This window comes from Salvelinus alpinus, chromosome 37, assembly GCF_045679555.1.
Source record: "Salvelinus alpinus chromosome 37, SLU_Salpinus.1, whole genome shotgun sequence".
NCBI lineage: Eukaryota > Metazoa > Chordata > Actinopteri > Salmoniformes > Salmonidae > Salvelinus > Salvelinus alpinus.
In genome coordinates this window covers 9,891,670-9,910,601 of record NC_092122.1, presented here as the reverse complement: position 1 = coordinate 9,910,601, position 18,932 = coordinate 9,891,670, and the positions used below count along the sequence as shown (strand labels likewise).

Here is an 18,932-nt window from a genome sequence, read left to right as displayed (position 1 = left end):
ACAGTGAGTCCCACCTCCAGAGCCAATCAGAGCCTTAAAGGTCACTTTGCTCCGACATGGAGGCGAAACAATTGGTTCTGGGCAGAAAGGCCACATTGTCGTCGTCCCCGACACCCCCAGTCCAACTGGAAAAAATGTGTTGTGCATGAAGTTCTGACATCAGGGCTTTGTGTCTCTGAGCAGTGACTTACAACAGGGAGAGAGAGAGAGAGAGAGAGAGAGAGAGGGAGAAAGAGGGAGAAAGAGAGAGTGAGAGAGACAGAGAGGGAGAAAGAGAGAGAGGGAGAAAGAGAGAGAGAGAGAGAGAGAGAGAGAGAGAGAGAGAGAGAGAGAGAGAGAGAGAGAGAGAGAGAGAGAGAGAGAGAGAGAGAGAGAGAGAGAGAGAGAGAGAGAGCGCAAATCATTTTAGCAACTTAGCACTTTTGTGCTTTACTGCTCTAGTGGAGGAACTGAAGTGGGTTAGTGTGAGCTGTTGGATGCCATCTATTCTCACCCTCTGCTCTATATATCTCTCTTCACTCCATGTGGCAGTGTGGTTGGTGAATGGCACAGGATGGTTTGAATGAGTGTGGGAGATACACCGCTTATCTCCTGTACTGAGAGTAGATATGCCAGGATGCCATGAGGCTGAGAGAGGGAGGCATTCAATCACACACTAATGCCTTGGCTCCAGAGACACTGATGCCTCACACACACACACACACACACACACACACACACACACACACACACACACACACACACACACACACACACACACACACACACACACACACACACACACACACACACACACGCACACGCACACGCACACACGCACACACGCACACACACTTGTCGACAGGGCCAAATTCATCTTTCCCGTCAATACCCCCCAACCTAAACCTCTGTCTGACCCCTCTGGAAATTTTCAGAAAACATTCTCATTCCCCATCCCAGCTCCAGTTCGGAATTCTGTCTCCCTCCCTCTCCCTCCAAATGCCCTTTCCTTTTCCCCAAGCCTTTAAGTCATGTGTTTGTTGTTCCTTCCCGCTGTTTGTTCTTCATGCATGTTGCGTTTGATCCTGCTGGATTCCAGGACCATGTCATCAACACCGGCTGTTTGTTTGCAGAGTTCAACTTCAAGTTACGAGGAAACATTTTCTTTTGTCGAGTAAGATTAGACGAGGCAGTTTTCCAAGATCAATTCAAAGTAGTGGAGGTGTAGTGGTCCAATGCGAAGGGTCGTTATTAACTGTCTAGTAATATAAAAAAAACATTGCAATTTGTCAACATTGCAAGTGTTGACAGGGTGACAGTCTTGTTGACAGGTGAGACTACTGAGCCGGGGAGTCTGGGTAATATCCCCTCCCAATACAGTAGGACACACATGAATGCACGCGCTGACCATTCTGACGCAGTCCTATAGGAGTGTCCCTGTTCAAGCCAAGAGGCTCTCACCATAGACTCCAGTGTGTGTTAGATCCTACACACCCCAGTGCCGGAAATATCAGGCTTTGAAATGTTGGACCAGGACCAAACCTCTGAAGTGATTAAATCAACATCGCTCTCTCTTATCGCATGTGTGATATGTGTGTGTGTGTGTGCGAGCGTATGTGTGTTTAGTACTCTCTCTGCCTTTTTTAAACGGGCACAGTATACCTGAGGGGTCCTCTCTTTCTGGCGTGTTGCTGGTGCAGTAGCACCGCTCTGCAGGGTTCGTTAGTGCTGATCTGCTCTCAGCACCTTGCAGGCTGAATGAAACATGAAACTCACTGAGCTAAAATGGGGACCGTCAGCCAATGATATCAATCTTTCTACATCTGTCCTAGCTCTCAATAACACTCCCCCTAGCCTACCACTTCCACTTCCACTAACCTCAAACTCCCCCAACTACTGAAAACTCCTATCCCCACACCAGAGGAGGCTGGTGGGAGGAGCTCTAGAAGGACTTGCTCATTGTAATGGATGGCATGGAATGTCTGGAACAGAGACAAACATTTGATTTCCATATGTTTGATGTGTTTGATACCGTTCCATTTATTCCATTCCAGCCATTATAATGAGCCTGTCCTCCTATAGCTTCTCACCCCAACCTCCTCTGCCACTCACCTCCTCCCTACAGTCCTTCTACTCTGTCCTCCAATTCAAAACCTCTTTCCCCTCTTCCCCTATGATCCACGCACAAACTCCTCGCCATCCCTACCTACAACCCCCCCCCCCCCCCCTCCCCCTCACCTCCCCACCAACCCCCTTATACCCCCTGTACTTATATGACTGGACCAACTCATAGATAGGGCTGTTGCATGACCGTATTACCCGTATTACCGCCACACCGGTGGTCACGAGTCGTGAAGGCAGTCAAATTCCATGTGACCGTTTAGTCACGGTAATCAGGCTTCTCCAAGCTCTGATGCTGCTGATGGTCATTAGTAGTCTACCAAACTTGGTACTCAGCACTCTTTTGTCCATCTTATCACTCTGACATCAATGCAAATGTAATCGAAAATCTAATCAAACACTTCATGAGAGTCCATGAGCTCATGTTGCGCAACATTTTGCGCGAGACAACAGAGTGATGGCCTCTACTAAAAATAGGAATAGAAAGCTGATCCTCCTCTTTTTAGTAGAGGCCTACTATGTTTATTTCTCAACTTTCCTAATATTAAGCACATTGCTTATATTTACAACAAGATTATAGCCTACCTGACTGGCATGAACATAAACCACGGGGAAAAGCGTCCTCCATTTGCTATTTAAGTGCATAAATGACATGTATTTTTTTCCCACTGCCCCTGTTTCGATACAGGTGCATGATAACGGTCGATTCGAAATAAAAACAGATTTCACATATATAATATTTAGTATATGTAAAGACAAGATTAAATCAAGAATATTCTGATGGGTGACAATATTAGCCTATCACTTGTGAATTATATATTATCACTTGTGAATGATGCCCAACTTAAGAAACAAAGCCTTTTTTTGCAACTTTTTTTTCCCTCTCTTTCTGGCGTGTTGCTGGTGCAGTAGCACCGCTCTGCAGGGTTAGTTAGTGCTGATCTGCTCTCAGCACCTTGCAGGCTGAATGAAACATGAAACTCACTGAGCTAAAATGGGGACCATCAGCCAATGATATCAATCTTTCTACATCTGTCCTAGCTCTCAATAACACTCCCCCTAGCCTACCACTTCCACTTCCACTAACCTCAAACTCCCCCAACTACTGAAAACTCCTATCCCCACACCAGAGGAGGCTGGTGGGAGGAGCTCTAGAAGGACTCAGACAAGATTAAATCAAGAATATTCTGATGGGTGACAATATTAGCCTATCACTTGTGAATTATATATTATCACTTGTGAATGATGCCCAACTTAAGAAACAAAGCCTTTTTTTGCAACTTTTTTTAATCATAGTCGCACATCTCATGTAGCCTAGCCCGTAGGCCTATATGTTTTAATAAGGTTTGTATAACAACTAAATAACTTGTCCAAATAACTTAAAATGATGCACATTAATCCGCTTTACAAGGGGTGTAGAGCTTAACTGGCATACATAAGCAGTTTCAAGTTTGGGGAAGATAATTTCCACCATAGAAATGCACCTTTATAATAAAAGCATTACCTGCATAATTGCATTTGCAGTCACTTTTGATAATGGTGTTTTCCGCTCATGGAACATTCGCTCTTATAGCCTACTACTATGTGATAGCCTACTACCATGTGCACATTGCTGGGCTTATAATGTGAAGAAATAACCTAATTGTTTAGCAACATTCTGATCTGTTGCGTCAGCCACATGGCATAAAAAAGTTTTCGGGATGCTAGTGGTTGTATTAATTTTGGATCTATAGCATCCCACAACTTTCCCAGACTATGTTTGGAGTATTTATTTATCGCAAAGAATAGAATAGGTCTACCTTTGTACTATGGGAGATAGTAGATTGACATAGGCTAGTGCTTGTGCTGTTCTTTAAGCCTACTCATATTGTTGGCTGATGAAAAGTTAATGTGGATAGGTCTTCCAATATCTTCAATATGCACCTCTGAATTGGATAAGAATGCACAGTCGCGTCCCCGATGTATCTGTCTTCACTTGTAGCCTGTGAGAAAGACCCGATCACGTGATGGAGCGCACAGCACTCAGGGAGAAGCGCACAGCAGAGCTACTGGCCGCAAAAGGCATGGATTTCTTTTAGGGTGCATTATGGCCACACAAAGGGGATGCCGCTGTGAAATTCTAGGCATTATCAAGTGCTTGTCAAATTGTGAATGAGTGACTGATGTAGTGTGTACAGCCTGCGCAAAAAAACAAAGCAGAGCTCATGCCTTTCAAGCGACTTTAAAAAAAATCATCATTAGAGTCTCATCATGCATTACAATGTATTAAAAATCAAGACATATAGTTCAACGTTTGTCGCACAACTAAAGTTACATTAATAACTCTAAATGAAGCATATAGGAGTACCTACTTCTTTGTTAACCGCTCAACACAGAATAGCAGCATGTGCGCACTCCCTCAAATCGTTTGGAGAAAATATCCTTTCTATTTTACTCAGCTTTGTTCAATTCTATTCTTCATACTATCAATTAATGCCACGGAATTCTAAGCAAATCTTGTCTGCTAAATTAACTAGTGTATCCCACAGCCATTTAGAATAGCCAGATCAGGACATAAGGACAATGCTATTCTTCTGAATGAGATTTCTTCTTTAAATAGATTCTTCTGAAATTGATGACATTTTCTTCATATCATGCTTCTTTAGACCTGTCTAAAATAAATCATGGATTCATTGTGCAGGTGTAGGATATAATACATGGATTTATTAGACTTTTTAAAAACTAGATGTTCCAAAGGTCAGCATCAGAGTCTTGTAGGCTGTGTGTGGGAGCCTGGAGATGCTAAATGTGTTTATGTTAATTAACGGTCAATTACCGTGAGACCGACAGTTATTTGCTTGACAATCACCGGCTGACGAAATGTCGTGACCGCCACAGCCCTAGTCACAGAGCATTCACAAACACACCCGGGATGCTGAGCCCCACACAGAGCCTCCGTGGCTCCATTCCCAGAAAGTCCAATCCCCCAAACGTCAGATGGGAGAAACCAGATACCCGTAACATGGTGAACAGGGAAAACATGAGGTTTTCAGAGATTCTTTCTTTCATAGTTAATATTAAGATCCATAGCAGGGTGTATGCTGAAAACATCCTGACCTGGATTCTATGTAGGAGTAAAAGGGGGGGAAAAGAATGAAAGGAAAGGAAGAGAGGGAAGAGAAGAAGAAGGAAATGGCTCTGTCAGTGTGCTTGTCTGCTGTGTGGAGTCATGTTGAGGAGTTTGGCCGGAGATTTGAGCAGTTGTGTGGTCTGGAGACCACATATTGAGTGTCTCGGTCTTGACTCGGTCTCTGACAATTATGAGCTTCCACTCATTCGGCGCATAAAACCGCTCAGACAATTAGACAGCTACAGTGGGGAGAACAAGTATTTGATACACTGCCGATTTTGCCGATTTTCCTACTTACAAAGCATGTAGAGGTCTGTAATTTTTATCATAGGTACACTTCAACTGTGAATAAGAGCGTCTGCTAAATGACTTAAATGTAATGTAAATGTGAGAGACGGAATCTAAAACAAAAATCCAGAAAATCACATTGTATGATTTTTAAGTAATTAATTCGCATTTTATTGCATGACATAAGTATTTGATACATCAGAAAAGCAGAACTTAATATTTGGTACAGAATCCTTTGTTTGCAATTACAGAGATCATACGTTTCCTGTAGTTCTTGACCAGGTTTGCACACACTGCAGCAGGGATTTTGGCCCACTCCTCCATACAGACCTTCTCCAGATCCTTCAGGTTTCGGGGCTGTCGCTGGGCAATACGGACTTTCAGCTCCCTCCAAAGATTTTTTATTGGGTTCAGGTCTGGAGACTGGCTAGGCCACTCCAGGACCTTGAGATACTTCTTACGGAGCCACTCCTTAGTTGCCCTGGCTGTGTGTTTCGGGTCGTTGTCATGCTGGAAGACCCAGCCACGACCCATCATCAATGCTCTTACTGAGGGAAGGAGGTTGTTGGCTCAAGATCTCGCGATACATGGCCCCATCCATCCTCCCCTCAATACGGTGCAGTCGTCCTGTCCCCTTTGCAGAAAAGCATCCCCAAAGAATGATGTTTCCACCTCCATGCTTCACGGTTGGGATGGTGTTCTTGGGGTTGTACTCATCCTTCTTCTTCCTCCATACACGGCGAGTGGAGTTTAGACCAAAAAGCTCTATTTTTGTCTCATCAGACCACATGACCTTCTCCCATTCCTCCTCTGGATCATCCAGATGGTCATTGGCAAACTTCAGACGGGCCTGGACATGCGCCTGCTTGAGCAGGGGGACCTTGTGTGCGCTGCAGGATTTTAATCCATGACGGCGTAGTGTGTTACTAATGGTTTTCTTTGAGACTGTGGTCCCAGCTCTCTTCAGGTCATTGACCAGGTCCTGCCGTGTAGTTCTGGGCTGATCCCTCACCTTCCTCATGATCATTGATGCCCCACGAGGTGAGATCTTGCATGGAGCCCCAGACCGAGGGTGATTGACCATCATCTTGAACTTCTTCTATTTTCTTCTATTTTCTAATAATTGCGCCAACAGTTGTTGCCTTCTCACCAAGCTGCTTGCCTATTGTCCTGTAGCCCATCCCAGCCTTGTGCAGGTCTACAATTTTATCCCTGATGTCCTTACACAGCTCTCTGGTCTTGGCCATTGTGGAGAGGTTGGAGTCTGTTTGATTGAGTGTGTGGACAGGTGTCTTTTATACAGGTAACGAGTTCAAACAGGTGCAGTTAATACAGGTAATGAGTGGAGAACAGGAGGGCTTCTTAAAGAAAAACTAACAGGTCTGTGAGAGCCGGAATTCTTACTGGTTGGTAGGTGATCAAATACTTATGTCATGCAATAAAATGCAAATGAATTACTTAAAAATCATACAATGTGATTTTCTGGATTTTTGTTTTAGATTCCGTCTCTCACAGTTGAAGTGTACCTATGATAAAAATTACAGACCTCTACATGCTTTGTAAGTAGGAAAACCTGCAAAATCGGCAGTGTATCAAATACTTGTTCTCCCCACTGTATATTGGGCCGTAGGGGACCTCTGTCATTTTTTAAATTCCATGTATGTGTGTTCGGTGTGTGTGTTTGACTCTGTATTTATGTGTGTCTGTGTTTCATTTAAACTGACCTCATTTCATTTACCGCGGGTTAAATGGCATCCCGTTTCAGTATACTCTTAGAAAAAAGGGTTCCAAAAGGGTTCTTTGTTTGTCCCCATAGGAGAACCTACATGGAACCCAAAAGGGTTCTACATGGAACCCAAAAGGGTTCTACCTGGAACCGAAAGGGTTCTATTTGGAACCAAAAAGGATTCTTAAAAGGATTCTCCTATGGGGACAGCCGAATAACCATTTTAGGTTCTCGATAGAAGAGTGTAGTACTGACACACAGCTCTGTCCACTGTCTAGCTTGGTTAATACTTTACAGCTACATGTTAGATGTAGCCTAGTGCTGTTAGGCTGTACTAGCAGTAAACACTTTTAGACAACACAGAGATTAATGTAGACCTGAATATTGTCATGAGAGATGGGAAAATCCTTAGAGGAGTCTGGCCCAGCTGAATGTGTACAGTCAGTCAGGAAACAGACACACAAACACATGATGTACACCCCAAACTCCCACTGCTCCAGATCCTGCAGTAACGCATACACAAGCCAAGGGAAAGGGGGATACCTAGTCAGTTGTACAACTGAATGCCTTCAACTGAAATGTGTCTTCCGCATTTAACCCAACCCCTCTGAATCAGAAAAGTGCGGGGGGCTGCCTAATTTTGACATCCACATCTTCGGTGCCCGGGGAACAGTGGGTTAACTGCCTTGCTCAGGGGCAGAACGACAGATTTTTACCTTTCGGTTACTGGCCCAACGCTCTAACCACTAGGCTACCTGCCGCCCCAAGGAGTGTGTGTGTGTGTGTGTGTGCTTGTATGTGTGTGTGTGAGGGATCATCCAACTAGACAAGACAAATGGATCGCGGAGAGTAAACATCAGTATGATGAAGACGATGACTAAGGAGTCCTAGAGTGATACCATTGCCTAATCCCCCCCACCATCTCCCCCTGCATCCTTATGTGTGATCTCCCTGGTAAAGTGATCACCGTGGCAGTAGGGCCGGGGCAGCCAGATTCTCATAAAAGCAGAGTAAACACAGATGTTGATGTTGTTGTGCCAGGCAGCTGAAGGCCGAGGGCAGACACCAGAACTCTGTGATTATGATTCTACAACACACTGTTTCTCTTTAGAACAGAACGATCAGATGGCGCTAGTGCAGTAGTGTTTGTGTGTGTGTGTGTGTGTGTGTGTGCATGTGCGTGTGCGTGTGTGTGGGTCTGTGTGTGTGTGTGTGTGTATGGTAGAGGCCCCACACAAGGAGTTAGGGCTAGACCTAATCTGCTCCCCAGTTTGTCCGTTAAGTTGTAACTGTATATGGCAGAGGGCGTAGCCCTTTCGTCCAATCAAATGACCTAGTGGCCTCACGGGTGGAATGTTGTTAATATTTTAATAAGCCACTGAAAATCCAGTGTTTCTATGTCAAGCGGTTTCGATATATTTCAGTGGTCTGTGACGTATATGAAGTGTAATATTGGAATGCAAACTCAAAATGGAATACATTTCAACTCCATATCATACATGGTACAGGTGTATTCTTCAATTTAAGCCCATAACCATGTGTGATGTGTATACTTTTGTCTCAAAGTACATTTGTTTAAAACTACCAAGAAACGCTCTGTGTGACCCTGATTTAGCCCACTGCAGTAAAAGGTTAAACTCAAGTTACCTGGGGAGCCAATTTACAGCGGCCAGTATCGCTTTCATGGGAGTATTGCTTTCTTGCACAATACCATAGTCTATTACTATGTTCTTTATTCAGTATCAGTACCTTAGTAAATGACATGACCTTAACCCTCCCCTCTCTCCCCCTTTACAGACAGCAAGGCCATCGTGGATGGGAACCTGAAGCTTATCCTGGGTCTGATCTGGACTCTGATCCTGCACTACTCCATCTCAATGCCCATGTGGGAAGACGAGGACGACGAGGACGCCAAGAAGCTGACCCCCAAGCAGAGGCTGCTGGGATGGATCCAGAACAAGGTGCCCCAGCTGCCCATCAACAACTTTCACCGTGACTGGAGGGACGGCAAGGCCCTGGGAGCCCTGGTTGACAACTGTGCCCCAGGTAAGAGCTGATCCAGGATCTGTGACTCATTATGGTAGACTCTGCTGGCTTGGAGCTGATTCAGAAACAGTTTAGTGTGTTAATTTGACTGGAAGGATGTCAAGGCCCTGGGAGCACTGATTGACAACTGTACCCCAGGTAAGGCTTTGAGGAGCAGTTTGAGTGCAGATTGTCAATCTGTAAGAGCTGCAAGAGCTTTGTAAGAGCTGATTCAAGATCTGAACATTCATTTGTTGACAGTAGTCTTCCAGGTTGTAACGAATTTGAGAGCTGTTTGAGGGTTGATTAATCGTCCATACTATTCACAGTACCCTAAACACTAACCTCAGCCATAATTCCAAGTATGTGTCGCAGAGGAGTTCCAGAGAAACTCCAGTCTTGTTGAAACACTAAGCCTAATGAGTCCAGGTCAGGGGTAGGGGTCATGTACGTTCAGGCCTGACTAACTGGGGGCCTTGGTTGAAGACAATGAGAATGTTTATTTTTGGTGAGTGTATGCATGGCATGTTCTGTGGGGTGGGGATAGAGGTTATGGTGCAGGGGCTACCAAAGAGCACGACATCAATGAGGAGATCCTATTCAAGGTGGGGATGTGGGCACAACGTATGAATGGATGGGGCCAAAAAGAATACAAGCTGCATTTAATAAGCAATATTCTTGAACTGCACAATTTCACATCAGAGAAGGAGAGACCTAGGGGAACCAGAATGGGACGTGTGTCTTCCGTATGCTGTCCCCTACCACCCCTAACTCTTAATCAGAACCAGCCGTATCGTCATTATAAAACTATCTGATGAGAGAAGAATGAGGGAAAGAGAGAGGAGGAGGAGGATGAGGAGGAGGAGTGGAGAGGGGTAACCAAAAAACACAGACATTTAGAATCCCCAAACCACAGAGAGATAGTACATAGCCGGTAATTACAGATCAGGGTCATCAGGGCCTAGCCAGGGGTACTTGCCCGACAACTGCCCTAGATAGAGTGATCCCCCTGGGGAAGGTTTCATAACTCTAGGCTCTCTCGGTGAAGGCCTCTACTAATTTGGACTAGGCTCCTGGCAGGCAGTAGGGCTTTCTAAGACATGGTTCCAAGGGGAACTCAGACTGACCTCAGGTCAGGAGACACGTCTTGTTCAACAGAGCCTCTAATCCTGTGTTTGTACAAATGGTGTGAGACCAGATGAGTGGAATGGCATTAATAGGTTCACAGTGTTAGTTACTCCAGAGAAATGAAGCAAAGAACTGAGGTGCGCTGTCTTTTTGTTTACTGAGTGTCTGTATGTGTGTATAGGTGTTTGTCTTTTGTAGGTGTGTGAGTGTGCGAGTGCATGTGAGAGAGAGTCTATGTGTGAATGTGTGCTTTATTTGTTTTCATGTGCTTGGATGCTTCTGAGTGTGTGTTTATGCGTGTTTGTGTGCATGACAAACTGTGTTTGCTCAGGCAGGAAGTTGAGAAGTGTGTTGGAGAGGGGCTAAGGTGGGGAACAATAAACAAACAACGACTCCATTCTCCCCCATGCTGAGCCTGTCTAATTCACTTACCCAGAGCAGCGGGGTCACAGAGCGGGTGTGTGGGTGTGCGTTTGTGCTTTACATGTGCATTTATGGTGTACGTGCCTAATCATGTGTGTGTGTGTGTTTGTGTGTGTGTTTACATTTCTGCTTTTCAGGGTGAGTGTGTGTTTATGGTCTAGGTGTCTGTATTAGTAGTGGTTACACTGCGGTTACACAAATCTCTGACACTGAGCAGGACTAACTAGCAGGTTTTATGCTTTGACCATACAGGGCTCTGTTTCTCTCTGCTCTCACTGAAACATTCGTACTGATAGATCCAGAACAAGCTATAGTCTCACAGTATACGTAGCGTTAGGGCAAAGTTCAATTCTCTCACATTCTCTCGCAGTGATACCTCTGCCTATATGCAGACTACGAGCTGCCACTAGGCACGTGCTCAGGGGCCTTGACCTCCAGTGGGAACCCATTGATATTGTTAGCCACTCATAATTCATGGCAAAATGTGTAGAACTGCAGGGAATTAGCTTTGAAAATGCAACATTTTCTCTCCATCCCTGGCAAAAGGGAGACTCGCGAGGGGCCCCCCCAACCAAATCTCGCTTAGGGCCCCCCAAAACGCGGCCCTCTTCTCTTGTCAGCACAAAATGTAACATTCAGGACCGTTCACCCATTAGCAAGAAATGTGAAACATACAGTAGAGCATAAAAACAACATTGCACTTTTCTTTTCCATTGCCTTTGCTGATAACTTCTTCAATGAGGGAAAATGTACTTACAACGATTGCGATATGGTTGTCTCACCTAGCTATCTGAAGATGGATGCACCAACTGTAAGTCACTCTGGATAAGAGTGTCTGCTAAATGACTCAAATGTCAACGTAAAATATAATAACTGTTTTGTGTGAAACTCAAACTGCTCTCAGACCTGCTAGCCTCTACAGCGTAGCTGATTGGTTCTGACACCTCGAGTTCCCCTGATTCAGCCAAACCCCTTCCCCGCAAGGCCCTGGAGATGGGTGTGCTGCAGGCTGCAGTGTGGAGGCAGTGGGTTTCTGGCTGTTGTAACAGCATGGAGAGCGTCAGAGTAGAGAACACAGCAGCGAGGAACTCAATAACTGAAAACACATGTAGCGTTCCGCATTTCCTGCCAAACACATTATTGTGTGTGTGTGTGTGTGTGTGTGTGTGTGTGTGTACTCATGTATGTTGTTAAGGAGCAACAGGAACAGGGCAGAGGCCTCTCTGTTAGAAGTAAGGGCGGACAGTAAAACAGTGAAAGTTAAGCGTATTGTCCATAAATGAAGGAAAGGTTTGCTTGTGGCTTGAGTCCATGCCTTGTCCTACAGTATATTTTCACTAGAATACAACAATAAGCCAGGATTAAGCAACAGGGAACAGAGAGGGTTTGGACACACACACGCACGCACGCACACACACACGCACGCACGCACGCACGCACGCACGCGCGCACACACGCCCACGCCCACGCGCACGCGCACGCGCACACACGCCCACGCCCACGCCCACACACACACACACACACACACACACACACACACACACACACACACACACACACACACACACACACACACACACACACACACACACACACACACACACACACACACACACACACACACACACACACACACACACACACAATTCCACAGCATCCTATCCTGAGGTTGTTCCCCTCTCCTCAGAGTGAAATGTTGCTCATCAGATTTTTACCCACCACACCCCTCTATCCACCCCCTCTAAATGGCCCTCTCTCACCCTCACACTACCTGGTCACAGACCCCCCAGGGCCAGTAAATCACACCTCAATCACATTAAACTGGTATGAGTTGGTTTGAAAGGTACTAGTTTATACTACTGGCCAGCTGTAGAGGGCTCATTAAACATAATGACCCATCTTGAGTATCACTGTTTGTGCGTGTGTATTGAGTGTATGCTGCTGTGTGTGTTTATGGAAAACAAACAAATGTGAGGGTCAGGTACAGCTCTTTGGCAGTGTGGGAGAATGCTTTGGGGTTTTATGTTCCTCTCCGGTTAGTTTTTCAAAACCGCAAAGAGACCCCTCACACACTCACTCTCTGCCATGTATTTGTTTAGTATCCTTTTGCCTCACACCTCTGTTTTCATACGAATCCTGGCAGTAGTGGGGTTTGGTCAAGGAAGCCACCCTGAGCTGAGAACATTCTAGATGGAACTGCAATAGAGACAGCCATGACAGCTAATGAGACTTATGGAAAATGTATTGTCATATACTGAGGTGGGCGAAACAACAGTAAAAAACAACAAACCACTCTGTCACATTGAGTAGTGCTGAGCCCTCTTTCCCGTTCCACAGTCTGTGGATACAGCCTGGTCTCATACAGTAGACGTAACATAGTACATGTAAATCCGGGACACTCAAATTAGTATTGTACTGTATGTTACGTTTGGTATGGCTACATAAGACAGAAGGTTACTTAAGGGTTAGGGGAAGGGTTAGCTAAAAGGGTTAAGGGTTAGGGGAAGGGTTAGCCAACATGCTAAGTAGTTGCAAAGTAGCTAAAAAGTAGTAAGAAGCTGAAAAGTTGCTAAAATGCTGAAGTTGTCCGTGATGAGATTTGAACACGCAACCTTTGTGTTGCTAGACATTCGCATTGTATGCCCACCCATCCACCAAGATCAAGCAGCCTCCTTTCTTTTTTGTCTTAAAACCCTTTTAGCTAACCCTTCCCTTAACCATAACCTTAATCCTAACACCTAAACTAAACCTAAACCCTGATAATCCTATAACCTGCATTGTGTGTGTGTGTGTGTGTGTGTGTCAGCTTTATTCAAAGTGACCCACGGTCGGACATCAGGAAAAAAGTAACTCACCTCTCTCTAAGCATTGACCAGCTCACTCTTGCTTGTCTCTACGTGTCTCTACTGTAGAGGCAAAGTATTGCGGGTAAACATGGTTTGGCAGTTGTTGTCATGGTTATAGTGAATCGTAGTGGATGTAGCTATATTGATTCTCTGTGTACTGTTGTCCCATGACTAAATGCTCCCTCTCTCCCCTCTCCCTCCCTCCCTGTCATGTAGGCCTGTGTCCTGACTGGGAGACGTGGGATCCTAGCCAGCCTGTGGAGAATGCCAGGGAGGCCATGCAGCAGGCTGACGACTGGCTCGGTGTGCCCCAGGTAACATCACCACACCACCTACACTCACCTTCCCTCCTGGTCTCACCTGGTTTAGTTCACATAACCTGAACTCATTTGTACTAGTTAAACTCATCTAGTTAAACTCATATCCACATACTTGGTATAGACTCAGTTACTCTGAGGCAACTGGCTTCGGTGGTAAACAGCAGGGCAGTCTTTGATAACACTTTACGGCTTAAAGATTGGTAAAATGTATTATGATGTTTTTATAAATGCACTGTAAGACTTGTCATAAGCCTGTATGATCAATCTGTTCTTTGAGTGAGTGAGTTGGAGTTGGTGGGTGTGTCCCAGGTGACAGTCCGTAGCCACACAGGCCAATGTGGATGAGTGTATGTGGGATTGCTAATTTCTTCAGTATGTGGTTGTGGAGGTACATTGGCATGCTGCTGTACTGGGCTGGGTCTTGGAGAGAGGAGAGGCCAGGCTGGCATCAGGTTAGGCTGGATTCTGAAGAGGCGAGGGTGGGTTAGCCAATGCCACCACCAGGACCACTGGAGCGTGTTCATATGAAACCACAAACTGTTTCCCCAGTCACACACTAGTCTATAGCACTTCTAGATTCCAAGATGGAAAACATGAACAGAAACTCTATATTCCCTGTGTGTGTGTGTGTGTGTGTATCTGTGTGTGTGTGTGCGTGTGTGTGCGTGCGTGTGTGTGGGTGTGTGTGTATGTGTTTAGTGGTTTTTGCCCACTTGTCCAGGGGCAACCTGTGTTTTATCGTGTCAATAAGCACTTCCTTCAGTGTATTAATTGGCCCAAACATTAGTTACCAATAGCAGAGACAACCTTCTGCTCCTCAGCCAATGATTTTAACGCAGACCAAGGCACCTGCAACTCTCCATAGAGAAATGAGGGGAGAGAGAAAGCAGATAGATGGCGACATGAATATTAGGGATTAGAAGGTTTGGTGAGACCATGACGGGCCTTGCTATTTTCTCAGGCTGTTCTTAATAAGTAAATGCATGTATATAGTGGAGGGAGTGTGTGTGTACGTGTGTATGTGTGTGTATGTTGCATTTGAGCTTATATGGGAGGGTCCAGGCCATCCCTGTATGGCTGAATGGGGGCAATCCCAGCATGCTTAGAGCCCGGGTCACATGGTGGGAGTAACAAGGTCGTGGGATGTGTTTACATATTGAACAACTGCACCAGGGTCAGCTCTTGTTACCCCTGTCTAACCTTAAACATTGTGATCCCCAAAACACACCACTGACCCTGTATCAGTCGAGGAACACACAGAGAGTAGCATAGTGGTTAACCCAGTGTGTGGCCATGCTAAATAATGTCTGGTCTATTTTCAGGCTCACGCCCTACAGCCAAGGGTTAAATATAGCTAGAACACCCTCTGACACCTCTGAGAGAGAGAGAGAGAGAGAGAGAGAGAGAGAGTGTGTGTGAGAGAGAGAGAGAGAGAGAGACTATTAGAAAGGGAGATAATTGGCCATTTTTACACAATGGGATGTGGGATGACATTCTCAGTCTGGAAACAGAGAACATATTGACAGACCCTTTAACAAGGTTGGGAAAGTCCTGAAGTAATTTTAACTGGCTTCATTTGGCCAAACTCATTATTTCTTCTGACCATGGGGCATGGTTTAAGAGCTCTTGAAAATGTCAGTATGATTTCAGCATTATACATTGGGAGTAGAATACCTATAGTAAGAGTGTATGTATGTATGTATGTATGTATGTATGTATGTATGTATGTATGTATGTATGTATGTATGTATGTATGTATGTATGTATGTATGTATGTATGTATGTATGTATGTATGTATGTATGTATGTATGTATGTACAGGTATGCCTGAAGCAGTGGCACCTCTTTAGCATGTACAGCCTTTCCTCCCAGAGCCACACACCCTATGGGTATGTAGGTTGTAAATTAGCATGTGTGTGTGTGTTTCCAGAGTCCCCATGTGGTGGTTGTGTATAATTGTGGACTCCATTATGCAGAGAGCTGTTTAAACACAGACATTTCGTGTGCCTAACTTTGTAAACTAAAGGTGTGTTTAGAATTATTTTTGTTGTATTAATGCTATTTAATCTCTCCTCAGCCTAATATTATTCTGTTTGTCCTGTGGGTACCTTTGCCCCTGTTCCACCCCTTGTGTATTGCGCTGTCATGGTGTATTTGGTGTATACATGGTGTCATGGTGTATACAGCACCCGTTAAAAGGGAATAACGTCAAATACAGGCCTAGATTCTACCATAAAACAAACAAGGCCTATAAGAAAAAGGTCATGAAGAACTTGACATCGCTCTCTCTTTCTCTCTCTCTCTCTCTCTCTCTCTCTCTCTCTCTCTCTCTCTCTCTCTCTCTCTCTCTCTCTCTCTCTCTCTCTCTCTCTCTCTCTAATATTTATATTTTTCCTTACATCTCCCCCTTTTCCCCCCTCTCTTTCTTTCTCTATATAACTTCCATCTCTTCTCCTCACTTGCTCTCATTGTCCTGCTCTCTCCTTCCCCTTCTCCCTCTGCTATCTCTTTTATCCTCTCCCTCTGCTCTCTCTTTTCTCCTTTCCCTCTCTCCTTCCCATTCTCCCTCTGCTTTCTCCTCCGCCCTCTCCCTCTGCTCTCTCTTTTCTCCTCTCCCTCTCTCCTTTCCCCCTTTCTCTCTACTCAAACCTCACTCCTGTCGCTCACTCTAGCTCCACGTAGGGGAACTTTCTTTCTCAATAAAACATTAAACCACTCCAACATGATTTCCTGGTGGCATTTCTCGCTTTTCTATTCCCCCTCTCCTCATCCTCTTTCCACTGCGATCATAAGGAAAACACATTGTGATGTTGGACAATACAATTAGCCTTTAGTTCCATCAGAGCTGCTGCTTTTGATTCCACTGCCCTGGTTTTCTCGGTCCTTTCACCAGCCTGTTGTTTTACATCAACTTTACAGGCAGAGAGAGAGGCTTAGGCTTTATGTCTATTTCATGTCTTTCTTTGTTGTGCTTTCAATTGAAGTAAGTTCTTTCTCCTCGGGTTAGTAGTTATTAATACAATATTTATTGTAACGTTATTAAATCATGCTTTGATTATGTGTTAGGAGAAACAGGAAGTGATGTGATAACCTTTGACCCCTGGTGTGCGGCGCCTCTTCCTGTCCCCCTCTTCTTATTAAACCAGGCTTTGATTGTGTACAGAGAGGAAGAGGAAGAGAGAGGCCCAACTTGGTGGAAAATCTGTCTCCCTCCAGCAGGAGATGTTTTTTCATTGTTTCGCCCACCAATCAAGGAGTTTTTGTATGGAGGTCAATGAGAGAGTGCTACATTTTGTCAACAAAAAAATGTATGGCTTGTTTGCTACGTGATGTTTATTTGATCAAATAGAAGTTTCGTAATTTTTAAGTTGTTTTGAGTGTACTAATATATGTAGGAAACATGACATCACGTCAACATGATATCGGAGTTGCCTCGAGGTGGCTATGCATATTCATGGCATGAGGCTAGTAGCATAGCCTCTCTCTCCATTGAATACAGGTTGTTGAAGTCAACAATCCTCATCGAATATTCAGAAAAGGATTACAATAACGAGATGTATCGACCAATCCAAAAATAGGATAGGCTGGAGTTAGACAGCCCACCGTGCCGCTTTGTGGACAACGACTCCCATTGTTAGACGTGTATCTTGTATCTTGTGAGTATATCCATAGAAAAACAGGATGTGATGATAACCTTTGACCCTGTGCACCGTCTATTGTCTTCTCCCTCTCTGTAGGTGATAGCCCCTGAGGAAATCGTGGATCCCAATGTGGACGAGCACTCGGTGATGACCTACCTGTCCCAGTTCCCCAAGTCCAAGCTGAAGCCTGGTGCCCCACTGCGCTCCAAGACTCTGCACCCCAAGAAGGCCAAGGCCTATGGACCAGGTGAGAGAGAGAGACTGGGAACAACTGACTTCCTTCAAAGACTTCTTTAACTTCTTCATCTATAAATAAATCATCTGGGCTCCCGACAGAACTGACCTCTATAACATATAAACAACTATTGCAAAGCTCATATTCTGAGCTAGTCATTAAAAAATATGGTCCTACAATATGATTCTGAACAACCCTTTAACTGGAACAGAATATGGAAAAATATGACCTTGGCATCCCGTAATCCAAACCATCAATTTACACATTTTAAGTTTATTCACAGACTGTATTTTACACCAGGGAAATTGGCCCCAACTCCCAACTGTTCACTGTGTCCTCGAAATCAGGTAGGCACATTCCTCCATATGATGTGGCCCTGTAGGTAAATGCTTCTGGGCAAAGTTACAACATTTATTTAGAAGTGCATGAACGTAAATATTCAATGCTTTGCGTCTATTATGTTACTTAACGATGATAGCTCCTTGAATCTCTCAATCAATCAGAGATGATTACTACTGGCAGGCAGCACTGCCGCAAAGAAGATGTTGGCTCTTAGATGGTAATCACCTCAATCTCTCCTAACCGCCAGTGCATACTGTTATTATTGACAGCGAGAATGAATGGTGCTAGTCAAGGAACAACATTGCTCAACATTGACATTATCCCACCCCTGGTTAGCCACTATTGGCTTAAAAAGCCAAACCTACCACGATCTGCCAATTAATTTCCAGCAATATTGCCCCTGTCTGTCTGTCTGTCTGTCTGTCTGTCTGTCTGTCTGTCTGTCTGTCTGTCTGTCTGTCTGTCTGTCTGTCTGTCTGTCTGTCTGTCTGTCTGTCTGTCTGTCTGTCTGTCTGTCTGTCTGTCTGTCTGTCTGTCTGTCTGTCTGTCTGTCCGTCTGTCCGTCCGTCCGTCCGTCCGTCCGTCCGTCCGTCTGTCTGTGTGGTGAGCATGTTTGTGTCTATCTCTCCGTGTGTGGCCAGTTGATGTGATAACCGTCTTGTGTGTTGACAGAAATACTTTCCCCAAAGCCTTCTCAATTAAATGTGCACTACAAAGTAAGCTTACCTGGCAGAAGTATATCATGAGTA

The 18,932-nt window shown here is 44.9% G+C and overlaps 1 protein-coding gene across 11 annotated transcripts in view; it reads left to right on the top strand.

Moving 5' to 3' along the window:
- LOC139565617 (filamin-C-like) overlaps positions 1-18,932 on the top strand; it is an 84,485-nt gene that overhangs the window by 21,679 nt on the left and 43,874 nt on the right. For all 11 annotated transcript variants that reach the window (XM_071386054.1, XM_071386048.1, XM_071386047.1 and 8 more), the window contains exons 2-4: positions 9,021-9,269; positions 13,862-13,959; positions 17,703-17,853. In XM_071386054.1, the coding sequence (XP_071242155.1) occupies positions 9,021-9,269; positions 13,862-13,959; positions 17,703-17,853 (498 nt within the window). The remainder of the gene's footprint in view (positions 1-9,020; positions 9,270-13,861; positions 13,960-17,702; positions 17,854-18,932) is intronic.